The 24,759-nt window shown below is 43.3% G+C and overlaps 1 protein-coding gene across 1 annotated transcript in view; it reads right to left on the reverse strand.

The window, feature by feature from the left end:
- Positions 1-24,759, reverse strand: part of LOC120990733 (baculoviral IAP repeat-containing protein 1-like) — an 85,083-nt gene that overhangs the window by 48,836 nt on the left and 11,488 nt on the right. The window contains exons 2-4 of the mRNA XM_040419640.1: positions 15,029-15,128; positions 14,865-14,946; positions 7,335-7,383 (exon numbers count right to left, since the gene is read on the reverse strand). Of these exons, the coding sequence (XP_040275574.1) occupies positions 7,335-7,383; positions 14,865-14,946; positions 15,029-15,128 (231 nt within the window). The remainder of the gene's footprint in view (positions 1-7,334; positions 7,384-14,864; positions 14,947-15,028; positions 15,129-24,759) is intronic.

Raw genomic sequence — 24,759 nt, forward strand, 5'->3', positions numbered from 1 at the left:
AACTTTTCTTCCTTAAGCAACAATCGTTTGAAACAGGAAACCAGACTGGGAAGCTGCTCGCACACATTGCACGCAGCAACACTATGGCTCCCCCAATACTCCGCATAAAAGATGCTGATGGGCACGTGGCGGAGTCGGTGGAAGACATACTGAAGAGCTTCCGCAACTTCTACGGGGACCTATATGGCTCTGCTGTGGCATACTCGGGGCATGAATTGGAGGCATACCTCCGGGAGGTGTCTCATCCTCGGCTAGGTGACCTGGATAGAGGTCTCATGGAGGAGGATGTTACATTGGAGGAGATAACGCAAGCTATCACGGATCTCCCGTCAGGGAAAGCGCCCGGCCCGGATGGCATCCCGGTTGAGGTTTACTCTAGATATGTAGATAACCTGGGTCCACAGCTCTTGAACGTGTACAGAGCCGCGCACTCCTGCGGATCCTTGTCGGACTCTATGTACGATGCCACAATTGTAGTGATTCTGAAACCCGACAAGGACTCGCTAGACTGTGGATCTTATCGCCCAATTTCCCTTTTGAACTTGGACTATAAAATCCTGACCAGGATTCTGGCTAATAGATTGAACAAGGTGATCACGTCAGTGATTCACACTGATCAATCTGGCTTTATGCCTAGCAGATCCACTTCCAACAACATTAGGAGAGCCCAGGTTGTTGCGCAGATAGGCGCATCCGAGAAGGCAAGATGGGCCCTGGCCTCTTTAGACACTGCCAAGGCCTTCGACTCACTAGAATGGCCCTTCCTGATGGCTGCGCTTAGGAGTTTTGGCCCCAAATTTATGAAATGGATTGAAACATTGTACAAGAGCCCCACTGCTAACATTCATCTCAACGGTGGTCACTCTGACAAGTTCCCCCTACACAGAGGCACGAGACAGGGATGCCCACTGTCGCCTTTATTATTTGCAATAGCAATAGAACATCTAGCCCTTAGATTTAGACAAGATCAGGTATATGTATGTGTCAGCGCAGGTGGTAGAGAGGACAGAATAGGATTGTACGCGGATGATTTGATCTTGTTTATGTCGGATCCGGAGGTGACTCTTCCCAGAGCAATTGCGATCATAGAACGTTTCGGTCGGTACTCTGGTCTGTACATAAACTGGGCCAAGTCTGCCATTATGCCCCTCTGGCCACACGACTGGCCCTCGCATCGCCACAACCTGCCTGTAGTTGATCGATTTAAATACCTAGGGGTAATAATTACGAAAGAGCCGCATCTATCTTACATCCTGAACATTGAACCTCTAGAATCCTGGGGACCTGGGGAGCCCTTCCATTGTCCACCATGGGGAGACTGAATCTCGTAAAAATGGTGCTATTACCTAAGGGCCTATACCTACTGTCCCACGCTTGCACACCGGTACCCCGGGGATTCTTCAAGCGCATTCACGCTTTAATCGCCTCATTTGTTTGGGGCAAGGCCAGAAGGAAGCTCTCACTATCGGTCCTACAGAGATCGAAGCTGCAGGGAGGAGCGTCTCTCCCAGACTTCTTTCTCTACTTTATAGCGAGTCAATTAAGGTTCCTGAGGTATTGGAATCAATTAAGGTTCCTGAGGTATTGGATCACGCTGTGGCCTGTCCTGGAGGGCTCCGGCCCTGTGCGCAGAGGCCTCCTCCCACTCCACAAATTAGCACACCAGGTCTGGCAGGCTTCTAAGGGCTCTTTCACACTTGCGTTGTCCGGATCCGGCGTGTACTCCATTTGCCGGAATTACACGCCGGATCCGGAAAAACGCAAGTGAACTGAAAGCATTTGAAGACGGATCCGTCTTCAAAATGCGTTCAGTGTTACTATGGCAGCCAGGACGCTATTAAAGTCCTGGTTGCCATAGTAGTAGTGGGGAGCGGGGGAGCAGTATACTTACAGTCCGTGCGGCTCCCGGGGCGCTCCAGAATGACATCAGAGCGCCCCATGCGCATGGATGACGTGTCCATGTGATCACGTCATCCATGCGCGTGGGGTGCCCTGACGTCACTCTGGAGCGCCTGGGGAGCCGCACGGACGGTAAGTATACTGCTCCCCCGCTCCCCACTACACTTTACCATGGCTGCCAGGGCTTTAGCGTCCCGGCAGCCATGGTAACCATTCAGAAAAAGCTAAACGTCGGATCCGGCAATGCGCCGAAACGACGTTTAGCTTAAGGCCGGATCCGGATTAATGCCTTTCAATGGGCATTAATTCCGGATCCGGCCTTGCGGCAAGTGTTCAGGATTTTTGGCCGGAGCAAAAAGCGCAGCATGCTGCGGTATTTTCTCCGGCCAAAAAACGTTCCGGTCCGGAACTGAAGACATCCTGATGCATCCTGAACGGATTTCTCTCCATTCCGAATGCATTAGGATAAAACTGATCAGGATTCTTCCGGCATAGAGCCCCGACGACGGAACTCTATGCCGGAAGAAAAGAACGCAAGTGTGAAAGGGCCCTAAGCTAAATGTATACAGTCCCCATATGGGACAATTTCATGTTCCCTCACCTGGCACAGTTGGAGGGGGTATCTGAGTGGAGACGCCATGGTGTCCTAACACTGGGAGACTTATATGAGAGTGATCAGTTACGCTCATTCTCACAGATTCAGGAAAAATTTCAGGTACCTCGCACTCTATTTTTTAGATATCTCCAGCTGAGGCATGCACTACAGGCGCAGTTCCAGGGTGCGGAAAGGAGCATATCTAACTACCCCATCATTGGGGTTCTGAGATCTCAGGGGCCAAGAGGCATTGTTTCAGTGCTGTACACGCTTTTGCTTAATTGTCGCATGACAGCGATCCCACTGATGGTTGAGGATAAGTGGAGGCTGTCAATACCCTCTCTGGCTCCTGAAGATTGGGAGGAGGCTTTGATAGTCCCGACTAAAGTGTCACCCTCTATAAATAATAAAATGGTGCAGTTGTTCATCTTACACCGCAGCTACCTCATCCCCACCAGGCTACACAAGATGGGAAGACTTGCCCACACCAGGTGTCACAGGTGCGATGTAGATGGCGCTAACTTCTGGCACATGATGTGGGACTGCGAGCCCATTCGCCAGTTCTGGACCTCAGTGTCGGAGGTCCTCTCTACCATGGCCCCTGTGACTTTACCTTTATGTCCCAAGTTGTGTATACTGGGGGTTCTGGACGAGGAGTCCTGGTCGCATTACCACAGGGTCTTCCTTGGGGAGACGCTGTTCCTTGCCAGAAAGGCCATAGCCATGCGCTGGATGGGGGATAGACATCCCACAAAAGGACAGTGGATCTCCCTAGTAAACCATGTAGTCTCTGTGGAAAATTTTATCTACAAGCACAGAGGTTGTCCACAAAAGTTCCATGGGGGAGAATTGGTGCTCATCGCCGCTGACTCTGCACACAACACATATGTACTCGGCAACTGATGACCCTCCTTGATTTCCCACCTTACCAACGGCGGGATCGCCTTGCTTACAGTGCTGTAACTGACACGGTGTCCCTCACATACTTGCAAGCTACCTGCTACCCCAGCTATTATTATGTGTCCTTCTATTCCAGACTTCCAGCATGCATTAGTATTTATGTAACTATGCTAATCTTGCATGTCACCATTGACCCCTGCGTGGGTAATCACAATGTCTTGTATGTACCATACTTGTCATACTTGTGCTGTTTTCCTTTAATAAAACGAGTAAAAAAAAAAAAATGCACCTTTTTTCCATTGAAAAGTCACCTATTCTGAGCCTTTTAGACCGCTCAGGTCAGGTAATAGACTCCTTTGCCCACATTACAATGTTACCTTTATTTGTGCTGTCCCTCGCCAAACCCTTAAAAAATTATGCTAATTAGGTTTGGCAAGTGCCCAGGGGTGACGTTACTGCAGCAAGTACCCAGGCCCCTCGGCGATGTGCCCAGAAAACCACACCTCTTTCACCCCTCTGGCCTGCCCTCCTTTCCTATTATTACTTTCTCCTCTCCTTCACAAATCTCGCGCCTGCTAGAGGTAAGACGATGCTGTGCTGACCTGGCCCTTCTTTGGCTTCACTGCAGTCCTCTGCTGCGGCTAGTTACTTCCGTACTTTTGAGCTATGGACCAGCGCATGCACAGTCCAACTCTCTTTTCCTCTGCCCATAATGGGCACAGCAGTGCGCAGGTGCGGGACAAGTGTGGAGCGGAGCAGGCACGAGGGACAGAACAAATAAAGGTAACATTGTAATGTGGGAAAAGGAGTCTATAACCTGATCTGAGCGGTCTAAAAGGCTCAGATTAGGTGACAGACTAAAAAATAGCAAAAATAAAATCCCCCTATATATGGTATTGCTGTGTCCATAACGACCTGCACTACACTACACTAATTATGTCAGAATTAGTTTTTTTTTTACTTATTTGCCACATTAAGACAATAAAAAGTGATCAAAAAGTGTTATGTACCCCAAAATGGTACCAATACAAACTAGAAGTTGTCTCGCAAAAATCCCCACACAGCTCTATAGAAAATAAAATTAAAGTGTTGTGTGTCCATGCAAAAACATTTTTTTAAAGGGATTTTATTGTGCAAAAGTAGTAAAATGTAAAAAAAAATATATATATGTATATGGTATTGTTGTAATCGTAGTGACCAAGAGATTAAAGTTATTATGTTACATATGGCAAAAATTGAATCCCACAAATTTTTAACATAAAAACTCAGTGGCAGTATTGCTGATTTACCCCCCCCCCCCTTCCCCGGAAAGAGTTAATAAAAGTTAATCAATAAGTTATGTACCCCAAGATGGTGCCATTAAAAACTACAATTTATCCCACTAATAAAAAAAGGCCTCATATGACTACATCAATGAAAAATATAAAAGTTACAGCTCTTGGAAAAAAATGAAAACAATTGGTCACTAAGGCCCAAAACACGCTGGTCACTAAGGGGTTAAAAAAGTGGGCTTTGGAAATTTTCTGAAAAATTGCTTCTAGAATTCTAAGCCTTCTAACGTCCTAAAAAAATAATAATTTATAAAATGATGCCAACATAAAGTAGACATATGTGAATTTTAATGCATAACTATTTTTGGAGGTGTCACTATCTGTCTTACAAGCAGATACATTCAAGTGTAGAAAAAAAAAGCTAATTTTCTGTAAATTTGGGATTTTCTTTAAATAAATAAGGGTAAAACATATTGACCCAAATTTATCACTAACATAAAGTACAATTTGTCACAAGAAAACAGTCTCAGAATGGCTTGGATAAGTAATAGTGTTCCAAGGTTATTACCACATAAAGTGACACAGGCAGGGACGTTGCTAGGTTAAAACATTCGGGCCTGGGCCCCTGATGTCTTGTCCCAGGCCCCGAATGTCCTGCCTGCCTGTTAGATATAACTGTACTGCCATCCTCAGGATGGCAATACAATTGAATCTAATGTGGTGGAAGAGCTGAAGGACCTGTGGTGACATCACAGGTCATGTGACCAGTAAAACAGTCAGTGGTTGAGAAGGGCCTGCGATGATGTCACCATCATGTGACTAGTGCAGGAGAGGGCGGCAGTGAAGAGGGGAAGAAGCTGAGGTGATGTCTGCTACATCAGGAGAGGTAAGTGAAGGGAGAGGCAGAGCAATGCTGGGAGTTGTGGTTATTTAACTGGGACTGTATGTTAGGGCTGAAGGGAGTGATGTTATTTACATGGAACTTTGTGTTGGAGGTGGCTGGGGAGGGGGTCATGTTATTTACATGGGACTGTATGTTGATAGTGGCTGTAATAGGGAGTGATGTTATTTACATAGGACTGTATGTTGGAGGGGGCTGGGAAAGGGTGATGTTATTTACATGGGACTGTATGTTGAAGGCAGCTGTGGTAGGAGATTATGTTATTTACATGGGACTGTATGTTGGAGGGGGCTGGGGCAGGGGGATGTTATTTACATGGGACTATGTTGGAGGCGGCTGTGGGAGGGAGTGATGTTATTTACATGGGACTGTATGTCAGAGGGGGCTGGGGGAGGCAGTGATGTTATTTACCTGGGACTGTATGTTGATGGCGGCTATTAGAGGGAGTGATGTTATTTACATGGGACTGAATGTTCAGGGGGCGATGTTATTTACGTGGGACTGAATGTTGAAGGTGGCTGGTGGGGGGAATGATGTTATTTACATGGGACTGAATGTTGAGGGGGTGATGTTTACATGGGAATGCATGTTGGAGGCGTCTTTGGAGGGGTGATATTATTTACTTGGGACTGTATGTTGAAGTGGCTGGGGAGGAGGTGATGTTATTTACATGGGACTGTATTTTGGAGGGGGCTGTAGATTGAGAGGGATGTTATTTACATGGGACTGTATATTGGAGGGGCTGGAGAGATGGTGTGATGTTATTTACATGGGACTGTATGGCAGAGGGAGGGAAATTGTGTTATTTACATGGGAATGTATGTTGGAGGGGGTGAAGGGAGGGGAGTGATGTTATTTTACATAGGACTGTATTTTGTAGGGGGCAGGAGAGATGGTGTGATGTTATTTACATGGGACTGTATGGTGGAGGGAGGAATATAACAACAGGGGGCACTGCAAATCCAGGGGACATTAGGCGTTCTTATTACTACTGAGGGCTCTATAGGAGGGACTTATAGATCCGCCTTATTTCTACTAAGAGCACAATGGGGAGCCTTACTACTACTGAGGGGTCTGTAGAGAGCTTTATTACCACTGGGGGAACAATAGGGGGCCTTATTTGTACTGGGGGCCCTGTGAGGGTATTATTAATACTGGAGGGCTCTTCTACTAATGGGGGCACTCTTGGGGAGCATTATCACGGTTGGGGGCACTGTAGGGGGCAGTATTACTATGGGGGCACAAATTTTTCTTCACAATAGTATCTGGGAGCTCAGCGAGCAGCAGGATAACACTGTTGGGACACCAGGTTGGGGGATGATGATAGAAATGGGAGGAAGCTAAGATGTCTGTCTGTCACACTCTGCAGAGAAGAGGCGGCGGAAAAGATGATGATAGAGAAGATCTACATCTGAGGAGACGTCACCTGGGAGGCCCTGGATGTGACAGGTATGTGCTGCTGTATAGCAAGAAAAGCAAAATGCGGTGTGGGGGGAGGGGGGGAGACTTAGAGAACTGGGCCATATTCATTGGGGCTTGGCCCCGGATCTTTCGATACCCTAGCAACGCCCCTGGACACAGGTCAAATTTGCAAAAGTGGGCCTGGTCAGGAAGGGGAAAACTGACTGTGTCTTGAAGGGGTTAAATTGTGTGTGTGTGTATAATTGGAATTTAGATAACAATCAGACCATCATTCCAAAGGATTTACATAGATAGATAGATAGATAGATAGATAGATAGATAGATAGATAGATAATGAGATAATAACCTGTTCCTGGGTAAATTCTATTTTCGGAAATATTTGTGAAAGATGTTCCCTGCAATAAACATCATAGATCATAAACATATGATGGAGAAGTAAATCGTAAGTTAAAGGAGTATTACAATTTTGCATTTTTTAGCATAAATTGACAGAAAACAACACATTACTGATAGTGTAATGCCTTGTTTTCCTGCACTCCACTGCAGACATTTTCCACTATGTTGGTTCCCTATCCCAATGACATCACGTCTACATCTGAGGTTGCGCAAGGCTTTTAAAGATCCGCTAACCTTGCCTCCTAGGGCTGTGTTCTGCTTATTCTCCTGATTCCTGCATTGTAGACATGATATCTGAAATGCTGCTGTTTTTAAGGGTCCATTCACACATCCACATAATGGGTCCGTATCCGTTCTGCAATTTTGCGGACCCAATCATTTCAAATAATAGAGCATGTCCTATTCTTGTCCGCAGTCATGGACAAGAATAGGCATTTCTATCATAGTACCAGCCATGTGCGGTCCGCAAAATGCGGAATGCACATGGCCGGTGTCCGTGTTTTGCGGATCCGCAAAACAGTTGTGGACGTGTGAATGGACCCTTAGGATGGAGATTTTACAACAGGGCTAACAAGCAGGCTTGGATCCATGGCTGCCATCAGTAATTTCAGGGATCCATACAGGCAAAACGTATTTCCGCCTCCCTCCCCCATCCATTTTTATTTACGCTGTTTACCAATAAATAATATGTCCACTATATTGTACAGCTTAGTATGATTACAGGTATACCAAATACTGTTTTGTGATATTTCACAAAAAAATAAAAAACTGTTATCTAAGGCATAAAAAGTCCCATGGAAAAGCAGAGCTTTTTTTTTTTTATAGAGGAGTGGGTAAGACCGCTATTTACTGTATAGGAGGTCTGGGGTTCAAATCACACTGAGACATGTAAAATAATCTTTATGGTAAAAGTTATGGCAGAAAAATATAATTTTTACTTTCCAGCTTATTTCCTTTATGGTAAAGTTTACAATTTTCTGCAGTTATTTTTTTATTTTTTTGTAAAAACCATTTAAGTTTTTGTAAAATACATACTATAAAATATCACAAAACATATTTGGTATCCCTGTAATCATAATAAGGCTGAGTTCACATTACTGTTTATTTTTCTATTCTTCTGATCCGTCAGAAGTACAGAAAAAGAAAAAAAAAAGAAAAAATGTATCCTATAAAAAAAGGATTCTGGGCATCAGTTATGTACATTAGGCATACGTTATAGCCATTCCCATCTGAGATTCAGGACTTTTGTTTTCTGTCTAAAAAACAGATCTGTGACGGAAATGTCTCAAACGGATGCCACATGTGTATAACTGATAAACAGGATCCGTTGTTTTTTTTTATATAGGATACAGTTTTTTTTTCTGTTCTTCTGATGGATCAGAGGAATGGAAAATGAAATGTTGATGTGAACCCAGCCTTAGGCTACATTCACACGACTGTATGAATGAGTCCGCAAAATTGGGGAACGGGTGCGGACCCATTCATTTCCATGGGGCCGCAAAAGATGCGGACAGCACATGGTGTTCACGCTCCGTGCCGCGGCCCCACAAAAAAAATAGAACATGTCCTATTTTTGATAGTGGCGGCATGTGCAGTCCACAAATTCTGGAACGTACATGGGCCGGTATCTATGTTTTGCGGATCCTCAAAACACCACGTTTTTGTGAATGTAGCCTTAGCGGTACAATATAGTGAACACATTATTTATGATGTGTCGCTGCAATTTAGGACAAGTCCCAAACTAGGGGACTACATCTCACTTGTCTTTGGGATTCAAATTGGTTAATAAGTTCTTCCCATGTGCCAGGGGATGCAGTCGACCTAAGGCCCCTTTCACACGGGCAAGTATTCCGCGCGGATGCGATGCGTGAGTTGAACGCATTGCACCCGCACTGAATCCCGACACATTCATTTCTATGGGGCTGTTCACATGAGCGGTGATTTTCACGCATCACTTGTGCGTTGCGTGAAAATCGCAGCATGCTCTATTTTGTGTGTTTTTCACGTAACGCAGGCCCCATAGAAATGAATGGGGTTGCGTGAAAATTGCAAGCATCCGCAAGCAAGTGCGGATGCAATGAGATTTTCACGCACGGTTGCTAGGAGACGATCGGGATGGAGACCCGATCATTATTATTTTCCCTTATAACATGGTTATAAGGGAAAATAATAGCATTCTGAATACAGAATGCATAGTAAAATAGCGCTGGAGGGGTTAAAAAATAAATAAAAATTTTTTAACTGACCTTAATCCACTTGATCGCGCAGCCGGCATCTCTTCTGTCTTCTTTCTTTGCTGTGTGCAGGAACAGGACCTGTGGTGACGTCACTCCAGTCATCATATGATCCATCACACGATCTTTTACCATGGTGATGGATCATGTGATGGACCATGTGATGACCGGAGTGACATCACCACAGGTCTTGTTCCTGCACACAGCAAAGAAAAAAGACAGAAGAGATGCCGGCTGCGCGATCAAGTGGATTAAGGTGAGTTAAATTATTTTATTTTTTAACCCCTCCAGCGCTATTTTACTATGCATTCTGTATTCAGAATGCTATTATTTTCCCTTATAACCATGTTATAAGGGAAAATAATACAGTCTACAGAACACCGATCCCAAGGCCGAACTTCTGTGAAGAAGTTCAGGTTTGGGTACCAAACATGCCGATTTTTCTCACGCGAGTGCAAAACGCATTACAATGTTTTGCACTCGCGTGGAAAAATCGCGCACGTTCCCACAACGCACCCGCACATTTTACCGCAACGCCCATGTGAAAGAGGCCTAAGAATCAAAAACCCAGACACTTTGCTGGTTAAAGGACTCTCTGCTGGGCAATGCCCGTAGAGCCAATTTTATTAGTTGTACATTGGGGATCTAACCACCCTTTAGCCATCAATTTTAATATCCAAAGAAAGTCAAAAGTCCAATTTACAATAAAAAGTGTTGCATCTTTATTCTTCAAAAATCATGAATAATAAAATCCAAGTGTGACATCATACAGACAGGATAGAGTTATAGTCTACACGTTTCGGATACCAAAATACGATTATTACTCATGACATAAGCTATGTGATACTAAAAGTCTTATATAGCCAACCCCCATCTATCAATTGATGGCACCACATAGGAAGTTAAATCTGTAACTTGCACCACCAATGGTAACTTTGCTGTTAGACAGTATATAAACTGCAATACTAGCTATGCAATTTATGTCATCACCTACAAGAGCTGCAGTGTGCAATATGTCGGCTGCACCATGGTGGATATTAGATCGAGGATCAGGAAACACATATCCGATATTCCTTATAGCCAAACTAGAAATGTTTCAGTGGCCACTTTACATTTTGCCAATAGACATGAAGGCAGTACTTCCTCCTCGGTAGTTCAGGGAGTTGAGCGAGTCACTGAACCGATCAGAGGAGGGGACCATTTGAAGAAACTGCCCGGCAGGGAGTCCTTTTGGATGTTCCAGCTGAGCAGCTGTACCTGTACTCCTACTGGCCTAAAAAAAAAAATCGATCATATTCTGCAATACAATTAATGTGATGTTATTTGTTTTTTCTTTTTTTTTCTGCTTGTTTTTTTTCTGGAATTTTTGCCATGTTTTATGCATACAGTCAGGTCCATAAATATTGGGACATCGACACAATTCTAAAATTTTTGGCTCTATACACCACCACAATGAATTTGATATGAAACGAACAAGAGAGTCATTCAAAAGTAATGGGACAGAATAATAATCATATCAAACTTTCACTTTTTAATACTTGGTTGCAAATCCTTTGCAGTCAATTACAGCCTGAAGTCTGGAACGCATAGACATCACCAGACGCTGGATTTCCTCCCTGGTGATGCTCTGCCAGGCCTCTACTGCAACGGTCTTCAGTTCCTGCTTGTTCTTGGGGCATTTTCCCTTCAGTTTTGTCTTCAGCAAGTGAAATGCATGCTCAATCGGATTCAGGTCAGGTGATTGACTTGGCCATTGCATAACAATCCACTTCTTTCCCTTAAAAAACTCTTTGGTTGATTTTGCAGTATGCTTTGGGTCATTGTCCATCTGCACTGTGAAGCGCCGTCCAATGAGTTCTGAAGCATGAATATGAGCAGATAATATTGCCCGAAACACTTCAGAATTCATCCTGCTGCTTTTGTCAGCAGTAACATCATCAATAAATACAAGAGAACCAGTTCCATTGGCAGCCATACATGTCCACGCCATGACACTACCACCACCATGCTTCACCGATGAGGTGGTATGCTTAGGATCATGAGCAGTTCCTTTCCTTCTCCATACTCTTCTCTTCCCATCACTCTGGTACAAGTTGATCTTGGTCTCATCTGTCCATAGGATGTTGTTCCAGAACTGTGAAGGCTTTTTTAGATGATGTTTGGCAAACTCTAATCTGGCCTTCCTGTTTTTGAGGCTCACCAATGGTTTACATCTTGTGGTGAACCCTCTGTATTCACTCTGGTGAAGTCTTCTCTTGATTGTTGACTTTGACACACATACACCTACCTCCTGGAGAGTGTTCTTGATCTGGGCAACTGTTGTGAAGGGTGTTTTCTTCACCAGGGAACAAATTCTTCGGTCATACACCACAGTTGTTTTCCGTGGTCTTCCGGGTCTTTTGGTGTTGCTGAGCTCACCGGTGCGTTCCTTCTTTTTAAGAATGTTCCAAACAGTTGTTTTGGCCACGCCTAATGTTTTTGCTATCTCTCTGATGGGTTTGTTATGTTTTTTCAGCCTAATGATGGCTTTCTTCACTTATAGTGACAGCTCTTTGGATCTCTTCTTGAGAGTTGACAGCAACAGATTCCAAATACAAATAGCACACTTGAAATGAACTCTGGACCTTTTATCTACTCATTGTAATTGGGATAATGAGGGAATAATACACACCTGGCCATGGAACAGCTGAGAAGCCAATTGTCCCATTACTTTTAGTCCCTTAACAAGTGGAGGCACATATGCAAACTGTTGGAATTCCTACATCGTTCACCTGATTTGGATGTAAATACCCTCAAATTAAAGCTGACAGTCTGCAGTTGAAGCACATCTTGTTTGTTTCATTTCAAATCCATTGTGGTGGTGTATAGAGCCAAAAATGTTAGAATTGAATCAATGTCCCAATATTTATGGACCTGACTGTATCTTGTATAGCCATTTCCCATAGCAAGTGCCATCAATTGACAGATGGAGGTTGGCTATATAAGACTTTTAGTATCACATAGCTTATGTCATGAGTAAGGATCTTATTTTGGTATCCAAAACGTGTAGACTATAACGCTATTCTGTCTGTATGATGTCTCACTTGGATTGTAATATTCATGATTTTTGAAGAATAAAGATACAACACTTTTTATTGAAAGCTGGACTTTTTCTTACCTGATCTGGGTTTATGGTCTGTGCCTCCATTAAAGGGGTTATCCCATGAATAATGTGAAAAATGAAACAGACATCATGTAGTACAGGCATCCTCAAACTGCAGCCCTCCAGCTGTTGCAAAACTAAAACTCCCAGCATGCCTGAAGAGCCTACAGGTATCAGCCTACAGCAGGGCATTGTGGGAGTTGTAGTTTTACAAGAGCTGGAGGGCCGCAGTTTGAGGATGCCTGATATAGCACATGACAATACCTTTCTAACAAAGCAAGAACCAGCCCTGTACTTTACATAGGTCCAGAGATCTCATCATTCATTGGTCTGCTAGATTTATATCAAGCTGACAGCTCAGGGGGCGTGTCTCAGCTCTCCCTATCACAGCTCAGGAGGCATGTCTCTGCTCTCCCTATCACAGCTCAGGAGGCAGTTGAAGGATGAAACTGAGCATCTGAGCATGTGCGGCCATCTCAGTGAGCAGGTCAAAGAAATAAGAAATTAAGTGGCACTATGTAGATATATTTTATTGAATAACTTGGTAGCTATACAACATTTTTAATTAAATGCAATTACAAAAGTATTCAGATGCAGGTGCTGGTTTGAAGACTGTAGAATATTTTTCGCAGGACAACCCCTTTAAGCGGTACACAGGTGAGTGCAGCTATTTTTCCTCATTTGTGTTCGTTAATTTTAATAAGTCCAATCACAAGTATTTATTAAAGCAACCAATCAGAAGCATAATATTATGGAAAAATACATATAAACATTAGGCCCCCTCCACACACTATATTTCATGATGTCTCAGTGTCTGAGAAGTTCCCTATTTGCTGTGTCTAAAGTTCCTTAGAAATGTTGCAAAACAGAACACTAAGAAAACAACAAACTATATTTCCTAATTCAACCTAAAAATTCATGCTTTTCATGGATGTTATATAAACTCAAAACATTTAAGCATAAAACTTAAAAATGGAGAATACTTGACAATTAAGTACAATTATCACAATTTATATTCATTAACCACTTAATTTCTTTGGTATAAGGCACTATATACTATATATTATATTATTTATTTACTATTATGCCTGTGAAGAAAATGTGTTTTATTTTCTGTAGTGTAATGGTAACTCTTCTGTCCACCATACAGAAGATCTGGGGTTCAAATCCTGATGAAGAACTGTTAAATAATTTCTCTAGTAAAAGTATATGTGCTGGAAGAGGAACCTTCCCCCAACCCATACCCAGTAGAGTTTCATTAGTATTCACTGCACTGAAGTGAATACTAATGAAGCTGCCAGTCCTGCTTGGATCTGTGATGTTGGAGCTGGGAAGGGAAAAAGGTAGAGACCTGAAGCTACAGACACTCCCTTTGAGCCATGTGCTGGGATAAAACACTCAGAACTTCATCATCTGACTTATATAATGCAGTAAGGTCGAATGCTGGTGTTATTATATATTTTTTTGTGTAACAGGTCTCTTTCCTGTGTGCGCCCCATATTGCGGACCTGCATTGGCGAAAAGGCAATACACGGGTGCCGTTCCGTGGGCATTCCGCATCACGGATGCGGACCCTTTCACTTCAATGGGTCCGCAAATCCGGAGTTGCGGAATGGTGCGGAACGGAAGCTCGGAACGGAACCCTACGGAAGCACTACGGACTACTTCCGTGGGGTTTTGTCCCGTACTTCCGTTCCGCAAAAAGATAGAACATGTCCTATCTTTTTGCGATCCGCTGCGGCTGCCCCACGGACTGTGCTTGTGCATTGCGGCCCGCATTTTGCGGGCCGCAGCACGACCACGGGGCACACACGCCCGTGTGAAAGAGGCCTTAATTGTTCTGTTGCTATCACAGCAGCACCCTGATGGATTCATTGTAAAACAAAGCTATCGCCTGCAGATACACTGAAAGTGAAGGTTGTAGAACAAAAACTGTTGAAAAATTTAATAAAAATCAATTGGAAAAATATTTTTTGTGCAAAATGAGTAGGGTGAGAATGACTGCAGCTATGCATGGCTGTGAATGATCTTCTATCTAGCTCAGGAATATATCTCTTATAACATATATAGGATTAGACAGTATATGGGTATATTTGATATTTACCGTAATTTCTGCAAAACCACAGTAATTTCTTACGTATTGCTGAAGCTTGTTGCTAGTTTTGTTGCTCTGGAGAAATTTACACCTTAAAAAATAGATAGGCATTTTTCAATGATAATATAATATAGGACTACAACATCAGTAGGGCATGTAACATAAAAACTCACATAGAAAACCATTTTGCATGCTCTTTCCAGGGGTCGTCCTTTTCTTCCCAGTTTCCTAAACATCCACCACAGGAGAAGCACTGGACATTGTCTCTTGTTCCTGGGGTGATTCATATAGCATACATTTATTCTACATTCATCAATTACATATGCATTAAATGTACTTAAACTTCTCACTGCTTTTCTATGTACAAATAATCAGAGCACTCAAATTAGGTGATAAGGTTCAGCTCACAGAGGACATTTCAGTTTGATGTACTTTACCCCATTCAGCCACTGTGACATACCTGTACATCACAGTGGCTGAGGGCTTGTATGGAGGAGGCTGCTGTGATGAACCCGCTCCATAAGTGGCGGGTGCCAGGTGTATAATACAGCTGGCACCGGACCATAATGACAGGGAATGGAGATCACGCCAAACCCCATCATTTAACCCCTCAGATGCTGTGTTCAACAGCAATCGCAGTATCTGTGAGGTAAGACAAAGGGATGCGGTTCCCTCTGCCTTCCGATCAGAGCCCCAGCAGCGAAACTTGCATGCTCCTGAAGCTTCCCAGGCCTCTCATGGTAAGCTTCCTGCTAAACTGTGCAAAAGGTACAGCTCAGCATGTAGAGCATCAGAATCCCATTCACCATAATAGACAATAATCTTTGAGACTGTGGTCCCAGCTCTTGTCAGGTCATTGACCAGGTACTCCGGTGTAGTTGTGGGCTGATTCCTGACCTCAGAATTATCCTTACCCCACGAGGCAAGATCTTGCATGGAGCCCGAGACCGAGGAAGATTGACAGTCATCTTGTGTTACTTCCATTTTCTCATAATTGCGCTAAAAGTTGTTGCCTTCTCACCAAGCTGCTTGCCTGTTGTCCTGTAGCCCATCCCAGCCTTGTGCAGGTCTACAATTTTGTCCCTGGTGTCCTTAGACAGCTCTTTGGTAATTAGCAATGGTGGAAATGTTGGAGTGTGATGGACAGGTGTCTTTTATACAGGTAATGAGTTCAAACAGATGCAATTAATACAGGTAAAGAGTACAGAGTAGGAGGGCTTCTTGAGGAAAAACTAACAGGTCTGTGAGAGCCAGTACTTTTGCTGGTTGGTAGGTGATCAAATACTTATTTCATGCAATAAAATGCAAATTAATTATTTAGAAATCATACAATGTGAATTTCTGGATTTTTTTTAGATTCGCAGTTGAAGTGTACCTACGATAGAAATTACAGACCTCTTCCTTCTTAGTAGGTGGGAAAACCTGAAAAATCGGAGTGTATCAAATACTTATTTTCCCCACTGTGTATATATATATATATATATATATATATATATATATATATATATATATATATATATATATATATATAAAGGGTGGGCCATTTATATGGATACACCTTAATAAAATGGGAATGGTTGGTGATATTAACTTCCTGTTTGTGGCACATTAGTATATGTGAGGGGGGAAACTTTTCAAGATGGGTGGTGACCATGGTGGCCATTTTGAAGTTGGCCATTTTGAATACAACTTTTGTTTTTTCAATAGGAAGAGGGTCATGTGACACATCAAACTTATTGGGAATTTCACACGAAAAACAATGGTGTGCTTGGTTTTAATGTAACTTTATTCTTTCATGAGTTATTTACAAGTTTCTCTTTGTTTACAGCCATTGACATGTCGCAGCATCTCAACGAGGATGACCCAGATCGGCTCACTGAATTTGCAGAATGGGCAAAACAAAAATTGGAACAGGACCCTCAGTTTACGCAGAAGATTTTGTTCAGTGATGAGGCAAACTTTTATGTGAATGGTGAAGTTAACAAACAAAACCACCGCTATTGGTCTGACACTAACCCACATTGAATAGATCCCTCCAAGACTGTTGGAACAAAAAGATTGATGGTATGGTGTGGTATATGGGGTACAAAGATAGTGGGGCCATTCTTCATCAATGGAAACATCACGGCCACTGGATATGCGAAATTGCTACATGATGATGTGTTTCCCTCTTTATGCACTGCAGCTGGCACGTTCCCTGAGTTTTTCCAGCAAGATGGTGCACCACCACATTATGGGTGTCAGGTCCGAGCATTCCTAGATGAACAGTTTCCTGGAAAGTGGATTGGTCATCGTGGGCCAGTTGAATGGCCCCCAAAGTCTCCCGATCTGACCCCCTTAGACTTTTATCTTTGGGGTCATCTGAAGGCAATTGTCTATGCTGTGAAGATACGAGATGTGCAGCACCTGAAACTACGGATACTGGAAGCCTGTTCTAGCATTTCTCCTGCGGTGTTTCTATCAGTGTGTGAAGAGTGGGAGAAGAGGGTTGCATTGACAATCCAACACAATGGGCAGCACATTGAACACATTTTATAAGTGGTCATAAACTTGTAAGTAACTCATGAAAGAATAAAGTTACGTTAAAACCAAACAGACCATTGTTTTTCTTGTGAAATTCTCAATAAGTTTGATGTGTCACCTGACCCTCTTCCTATTGAAAAAACTAAAGTTGGATTCAAAATGTCCGACTTCAAAATGGCCGCCATGGTCACCACCCATCTTGAAAAGTTTCCCCCCTCACATATACTAATGTGCCACAAACAGGAAGTTAATATCACCAACCATTCCCATTTTATTAAGGTGTATCCATATAAATGGCCCACCCTGTATATATATATATATATATACCAACATACACACGTTTCCCCTTTCCATTTCATAAAAAATAAAAATATATTTATTAATTTTAGCAATAGTATAGCGGACTTTAGGTGTGTAAAATATATAAATTTCTGATAAAATTGTATTAGTCGGATGCACAGGGTGGTTGACACACCAAAGAAGGGTGCTCTCAGTCTTACAGCGTCACCCCGCTGTTAAAGAGGAGAAAATTGGAGAGAAAATGACTGGGCACACCTAAGGATATTTGGTGACTAATATTTATTGAGTTAAAAAGACAAATGAGTTGCAGAAATTGAAATATCAGATATATAGGTACGACAGTAAAAAGTTGGACAGTAAAAGGTTTATGGCGCTTCCACACTTTGGGCAATATTTCATATAGAAAAGTTCATCTAAAAAAACCATATAAAAAGTTCTGTGTATTTGTGGTTGACGTGCAGACTAGTCACTGGATAGTAGCGGTACCGCCCGTGACCAATAACTATACCTCAGACACAAATGGACAGATAAAATCAATGCAAGATAAATGAACTGATATAAAAGCAGCAATCTGATAACAATAAGGGTACAGTACAAACAGTGATTAGTTAAAAAAAAGCTGCAATCAGATATTGAAAATGTAGTAATGAATTTGACATAGGAATTCACTGACTCGGAATAATCATGGGAATCCAGGTAAATCAAATGTCAGTTAGGAATATCAGACTAGCCTTGGTATGGCAAAAGTGCAGTAATCGTAAGTTTTAGCTTACTCCGTAGCTGACTCAGCGGCGTCCCGCTTTCAGTCAGAGAAGGATCCGACAGTAGGATGGTAATAGATTAAGGAACAGTCTTACCGGTATTGGAGGGTTTCTCACGTGTAGAAGAAGCCTCTGCCGTCTATCGGAACTTTGTTCCCGGATTTTTCGTTACGGTCAGGTGAATCCCACAATAGGTAATCTGGGTCGCCTGTTAGCCGTTTGGCTTGCTGCCGTGGTCCCGCTTGTTTGGATGCGGTTGCAGTATTACAGCTCTCCGGGCTCAAGCAGCCACTGAGGAAGGGGATACTCTAGCCCCGAAACGCGTCTGGTCTGACCCCCCAAGTTCAACTTTATGTGAGTGCACCACATCGATCCTAATCAGGAACAAGCTCGTACCGTTTTTACAAAGAAAAGCCGGTCTGAAACTTTCCCCCAAATATCCTTAGGTGTGCCAAGTCATTTTCTCTCCAAAATATATAAATGTATACAGAGTTTCTTTCCTTTTCTATCAGTAAACTTTTTTTGAAAAAATATAGGCATTTATTTTAGCTATATTTAGTATAGCTTTTTGTGCATAAAATATAAAAAGCACATATTTTTTTCATTTATAAAGGGGGTTATTAGGGGATTAACATTTTAAAAAAATAGTCATTTTGAAGGAGTCTCTAATGTTTTTGCTCTGTACAACATCTGTCTTGCCAATATGGTGGCATAGAACTAGCAATAAAAAATTAGGCCACCAAAATTCAAAATGCGCTCCAGTCCTTTGAAGTCTTGCGGTGAGCCCAGCCAGTTGATAAATCATTGATAAATCACACAAGAAGCATCCATTTTCATAATTTACACATACAACAATGGTTTTAGAAATGTTTTGTCTTGAAATCTTTTGTAACAGAAAAAAAAAGATAAGACAGGAAAAATATACATTCAGTTTTGCCTTCAATATATTTATTATATTATATCTTTCATCTAATGGCACAAAAAAAGGTCTAATGTGAAAAATAATATCAAACACATGTCAGTTGGCTCAGAAATTACTTATTAGCAACAGTTATCCAGTTAAGTATATTACTGGGTGTACTGTTCCCTATCCCGATAACTTCACGTCGACATCTGAGATGTAGCAAAGCTTGTAAGGCTCTGTCCTGGAACCCTGCCAATGATGCTATGTCTTAGGTTGGGGTTTTCCAGCAAGGCTTCAAGCAGGCTTGGACATGTGATGTTCAAGCTGGGAGGGGAAGAAGAGGCAGAGACCTAATACTACAGACACTCCCCCTGAGTCTTGCCCCAGGATGTAAACACATGGTGCGGGTCAGAGATCACAATTACGCCAGACGAGTCAAAATGCACCCAGAACTTCTGATGGTCTTTAGTTACCTTTTCTTAAAACGTTACCGATGCTTTGAAATCCACTAGTAATTTGCACATATTTTCCTTCCTGATCACATCCTCCAAATCCAATCTCCAGAACTTCTCTCTGGCTGCATCTGTACTCTGGAATGCACTAACTCACACCATCTAGAAAGGTAATGCTTGCTCTGAAAACTCACTTCTTCAGTTATGCTTATAGATTCTCTTAAAGGGGTTGCCCATCTCCTTGAAATGTTTTACCAAAGGCTTAGAATGCTATGAAATAACAAGTAATACTCAATAAGTAATAGATAAGTAATACTCATCTTACCAATCCCCCATCCCATCTGTACGGCCACTTCCTGCCCCCCCCGACCCCCCATTGCTAGGCTTTGTATCCTGGCATTCTGAGATTACATTTTGAAATGGATGTGTGACCACTGAGGTCACCATTGCCAGTAGTGACTACAGTATATGCAGTGGTCACACATACGTGTTGAAATGTCATGGTTAGGATACAGTGGGGTGGCACAAAAATGTCAGGAGACTGTAATGGTAGTACTCCGTTTATTTCATAAAATGCTTAAGCTTTTGGGAAACAGACAACTTCTTCAATTCTTTAGTCCACTTTTGCATTCCTCATAACTTTTACCACCGCCTGCCTGCCACTTATCTGCAGACTAAGAACATCAAAGTCTTATAGCTGCTTTTATTCTTTATACTCTGTGCACTTTATATTTGTCTTTGCCTAAGTGGTGGCTGGGCTGAAAGATTGGCCTTTAACTACACGTTACTGACCTCTCTAATATGTTGTGTTGTAAGGGTATTTTTTAATGAAGTACTGCTTGGTTGTTTCCCTTTTAATTATTATATTACCTTTATTCCTCATAGTGTAGTTAGAAAGTTAGGAATAGTAAGTTAACATACACAAAGCTATTGTTCTGTGGTTAAATCACAGGACTTGTGTACTGCACACTAGGAAGCATCTCAGGGGGTCCAGAAGGTGTAAATTTTGGGTCTGTGCATGGCTAGACGATCAACAAGCGGGTCGGCTATCCAACTGTTCCCGCCAGATAGACGATAGGAGCCTACCCAGTGATCACAAGTCAGAATGATTGTTTTTAACTATGTACAGGGTGGGCCATTTATATGGATACACCTTAATAAAATAGGAATGGTTGGTGATATTAACTTCCTGTTTGTGGCACATTAGTATATGTCAGGGGGGAAACTTTTCAAGATGGGTGGTGACCATGGCGGCCATTTTGAAGTCAGCCATTTTGAATCCAACTTTAGTTTTTTCAATAGGAAGAGGGTCATGTGACACATCAAACTTATTGGGAATTTCACAAGAAAAACAACGGTGTGCTTGGTTTTAAGGTAACCTTATTCTTTCATGAGTTATTTACAAGTTTCTGACCACTTATAAAATGTGTTCAATGTGCTGCCCATTGTGTTGGATTGTCAATGCAACCCTCTTCTCCCACTCTTCACACACTGATAGCAACACCGCAGGAGAAATGCTAGCACAGGCTTCCAGTATCCATAGTTTCAGGTGCTGCACATCTCGTATCTTCACAGCATAGACAATTGCCTTCAGATGATACGAGATGTGCAGCACCTGAAACTACAGATACTGGAAGCCTGTGCTAGAAGTTAATATCACCAACCATTCCCATTTTATTAAGGTGTATCCATATAAATGGCCCACCCTGTATATTAGTTTGTCTGTTTTATTTCTACTATATTTAATTACACTTAGCCTGTGTAAGCCTATTTATTCTCAAATCTTTGAATTCATGTTAAAACATATGTAGACAACATAAACCAAGGAGGTAATGTATAAAGTGATCTGAGCTAGAAATGTGGAGTGATTTTCCTTTTTTTGTTGATGCAGTAGGCATTGGTGCCAAATTTATGAGGTATTTGTGTCATTTTAGTGTGGTTTGCGCGATGCATGGCAGTTTAATTTTGCTACGGGGAGTCCAGACGGTATGTGGTAGGTGTGGGGATTCGCTCAGCTAGGCAGGGTAAGCGGACGCAGTACAGAGGCAAAAACAAGGTTGTAAAGCAAAGTTCAGTGTTTTATTCACACAATAGGAAAAACAAGCCAAAAGTAACGGTGTTCAGTACAGTGCAAAAAACCTTCACCTGGTCAGTAGTTTTCCACCTGCAGTCCACAGCAGGCTTTAGAGGCCTGTTTCCCCAGCATGCGGCTCTCAAAACACAGACTCCACAGCTTCTCTGTCATGGAGGATAATCTACACCAGCTGAACGTGCTGGCTGGGTTTTTATATCCCAGCCAATACCCGGCCTGGAACCGTGGGGAAAAGCCACCCACCCTGCTCTTTGGCTGCTCCTAATAAGAACCGGCCCTGATCGGCTTTAAAGCCATACTAACAGCTAAAGTGTCAGACTGCAACTACAAAACTGACACTTCAGGGAAAAACCCGGTTCTTACCTCACCGAGGCCAGGAACCTCGGTGACACGTATCTTCCGTCAATGACGGCCCCTTGTTACTTCTTACATACCTCCCCCTTTGTTCAACCCTGAGGGGGTGAACACTTGCCAGACAATGGACCCGGGACAGGGCATCCGCGTTTCCCTGTAACCTGCCTGCCCTGTGTTCCACGGAAAACGTAAAGTTTTGCAAAGATAAGAACCATCTGGTGACCCGAGCATTCCTCTCTTTGGCCTGGCTCATCCACTTGAGAGGGCAGTGGTCGGTCACCAGACTGAACTTTCTCCCCAAAAGATAATGGCAGAGAGACTCGAGTGCCCACTTGATGGCCAGGCACTTTCTCTCCACTATACTGTACCTAGTCTCGGCTGGGGTGAGCTTGCGGCTGAGGAAGACAACGGGATGCTCCTTCCCGTTAACATCTTGAGACAGTACAGCACCTACCTCGGAGGCATCGGTCTGCACTATAAACTCCCTTTTGAAGTCGGGCGTCACCAAAACCGGGGACCCACACAGGGCCAACTTCCAGTGGACCGACACTGACAGGCGTCTCTTGAAAAGGCCTGTCAATGGTGCGGCGACTGTAGCAAAATTGGGGAGAAACCTCATATAGTACCCCACCATACCCAGGAACGACTTTACTTGCCTTGTAGTGACAGGTCGGGACCAATTCCTAATTGCCTCAATTTTGTTCACCTGAGGTTTGATCATTCAGGCCCAATTACATACCCCAGGTACTTGGTCTCTTCTAACCGTATCGCACACTTTTTGGGGTTAGCGGTTAAGCCAGCTTTCCTAAGGGAGTCCACTACAGCATGTACTTTAGGTAGGTGACTTTCCCAGTCGGTGCTATGAACAACAATATCGTCCAGGTACACCGAAGCGTATCGACGATGTGGACGGATCACAATATCCATTAGCCTTTGAAACGTGGTGGGAGCACCATGTAGACCAAAGGGTAATACCTTGTACTGATACAGCCCCTCTGGCGTGACGAAAGCCGTTTTTTCTTTGGCTGCCTCCGTCAAGGGTACCTGCCAGTACCCTTTGTTGAGGTCCAACACAGAAAAATACCGGGCTTGGCCCAACTTTTCAATAAGCTCATCCACTTGGGGCATGGGATACGCGTCAAACTTGGACACCTCATTAAGTTTGCAGAAGTCATTACAGAACCGCAATGTCCCGTCTGGCTTGGGTATTAATACTATCGGACTGGCCCACTGACTTTTTGACTCCTCGGTGACACCCAGCTGGAGCATTAGCTGCACTTCCTCCGTGATGGCTTGTCGCCGAGCCTCGGGTACCCGGTACAGTTTTAACCGGACTTTCACCTAAGGCTCAGTGATAATGTCATGCCGGATTATGGACGTGCGTCCAGGGAGGTCTGAGAACACATCCGTGTTCCGACTAATGAACTCCCTGGCTTCCTTAGAGGAGAGGCTGTCAGTAATTTTCACTGTGGCAGCCGCTTCCCCTGCTTCAGACCGAGGGGCCGAAACCGCTTCCCCTAGGATCCCTGTTTGTGGGCTGTCTTCCATACAGGTTTCCCTTTCCTTCCATGGCTTGAGCAGATTCACATGGTACACCTGCTGCGGCTTTCGCCTCCCTGGCTGGTGTACTTTGTAATCTACCTCTCCAATTTTTTCAAGTACCTCGCAGGGCCCCTGCCACCTAGCTAGGAACTTACTGTCTACAGTCGGTACCAGAACCAACACCCGATCACCCGGGTTACAGTTTCGGACCCAAACAAATCAGGTGAATTACAACAGTTTGCATATGTGCCTCCCACTTGTTAAGGGACCAAAAGTAATGGGACAATTGGCTTCTCAGTTGTTCCATGGCCAGGTGTGTGTTATTCCCTCATTATCCCAATTACAATGAGCAGATAAAAGGTCCAGAGTTCATTTCAAGTGTGCTATTTGCATTTGGAATCTGTTGCTGTCAACTCTCAAGATGAGATCCAAAGAGCTGTCACTATCAGTGAAGCAAGTCATCATTAGGCTGAAAAAACAAAACAAACCCATCAGAGAGATAGCAAAAACATTAGGCGTGGCCAAAACAACTGTTTGGGACATTCTTAAAAAGAAGGAACGCGCCGGTGAGCTCAGCAACACCAAAAGACCCGGAAGACCACGGAAAATAACTGTGGTGGATGACCGAAGAATTTATTCCCTGGTGAAGAAAACACCCTTCACAACAGTTGCCCAGATCAAGAACACTCTCCAGGAGGTAGGTGTATGTGTGTCAAAGTCAACAATCAAGAGAAGACTTCACCAGAGCCTCAAAAACAGGAAGGCCAGATTAGAGTTTGCCAAACGACATCTAAAAAAGCCTTCACAGTTCTTGAACAACATCCTACGGACAGATGAGACCAAGATCAACTTGTACCAGAGTGATGGGAAGAGAAGAGTATGGAGAAGGAAAGGAACTGCTCATGATCCTAAGCATACCACCTCATCAGTGGAGCATGGTGGTGGTAGTGTCATGGCGTGGGCATGTATGCTGCCA

The sequence above is a fragment of the Bufo bufo genome, chromosome 2, assembly GCF_905171765.1.
Source record: "Bufo bufo chromosome 2, aBufBuf1.1, whole genome shotgun sequence".
Lineage (NCBI taxonomy): Eukaryota > Metazoa > Chordata > Amphibia > Anura > Bufonidae > Bufo > Bufo bufo.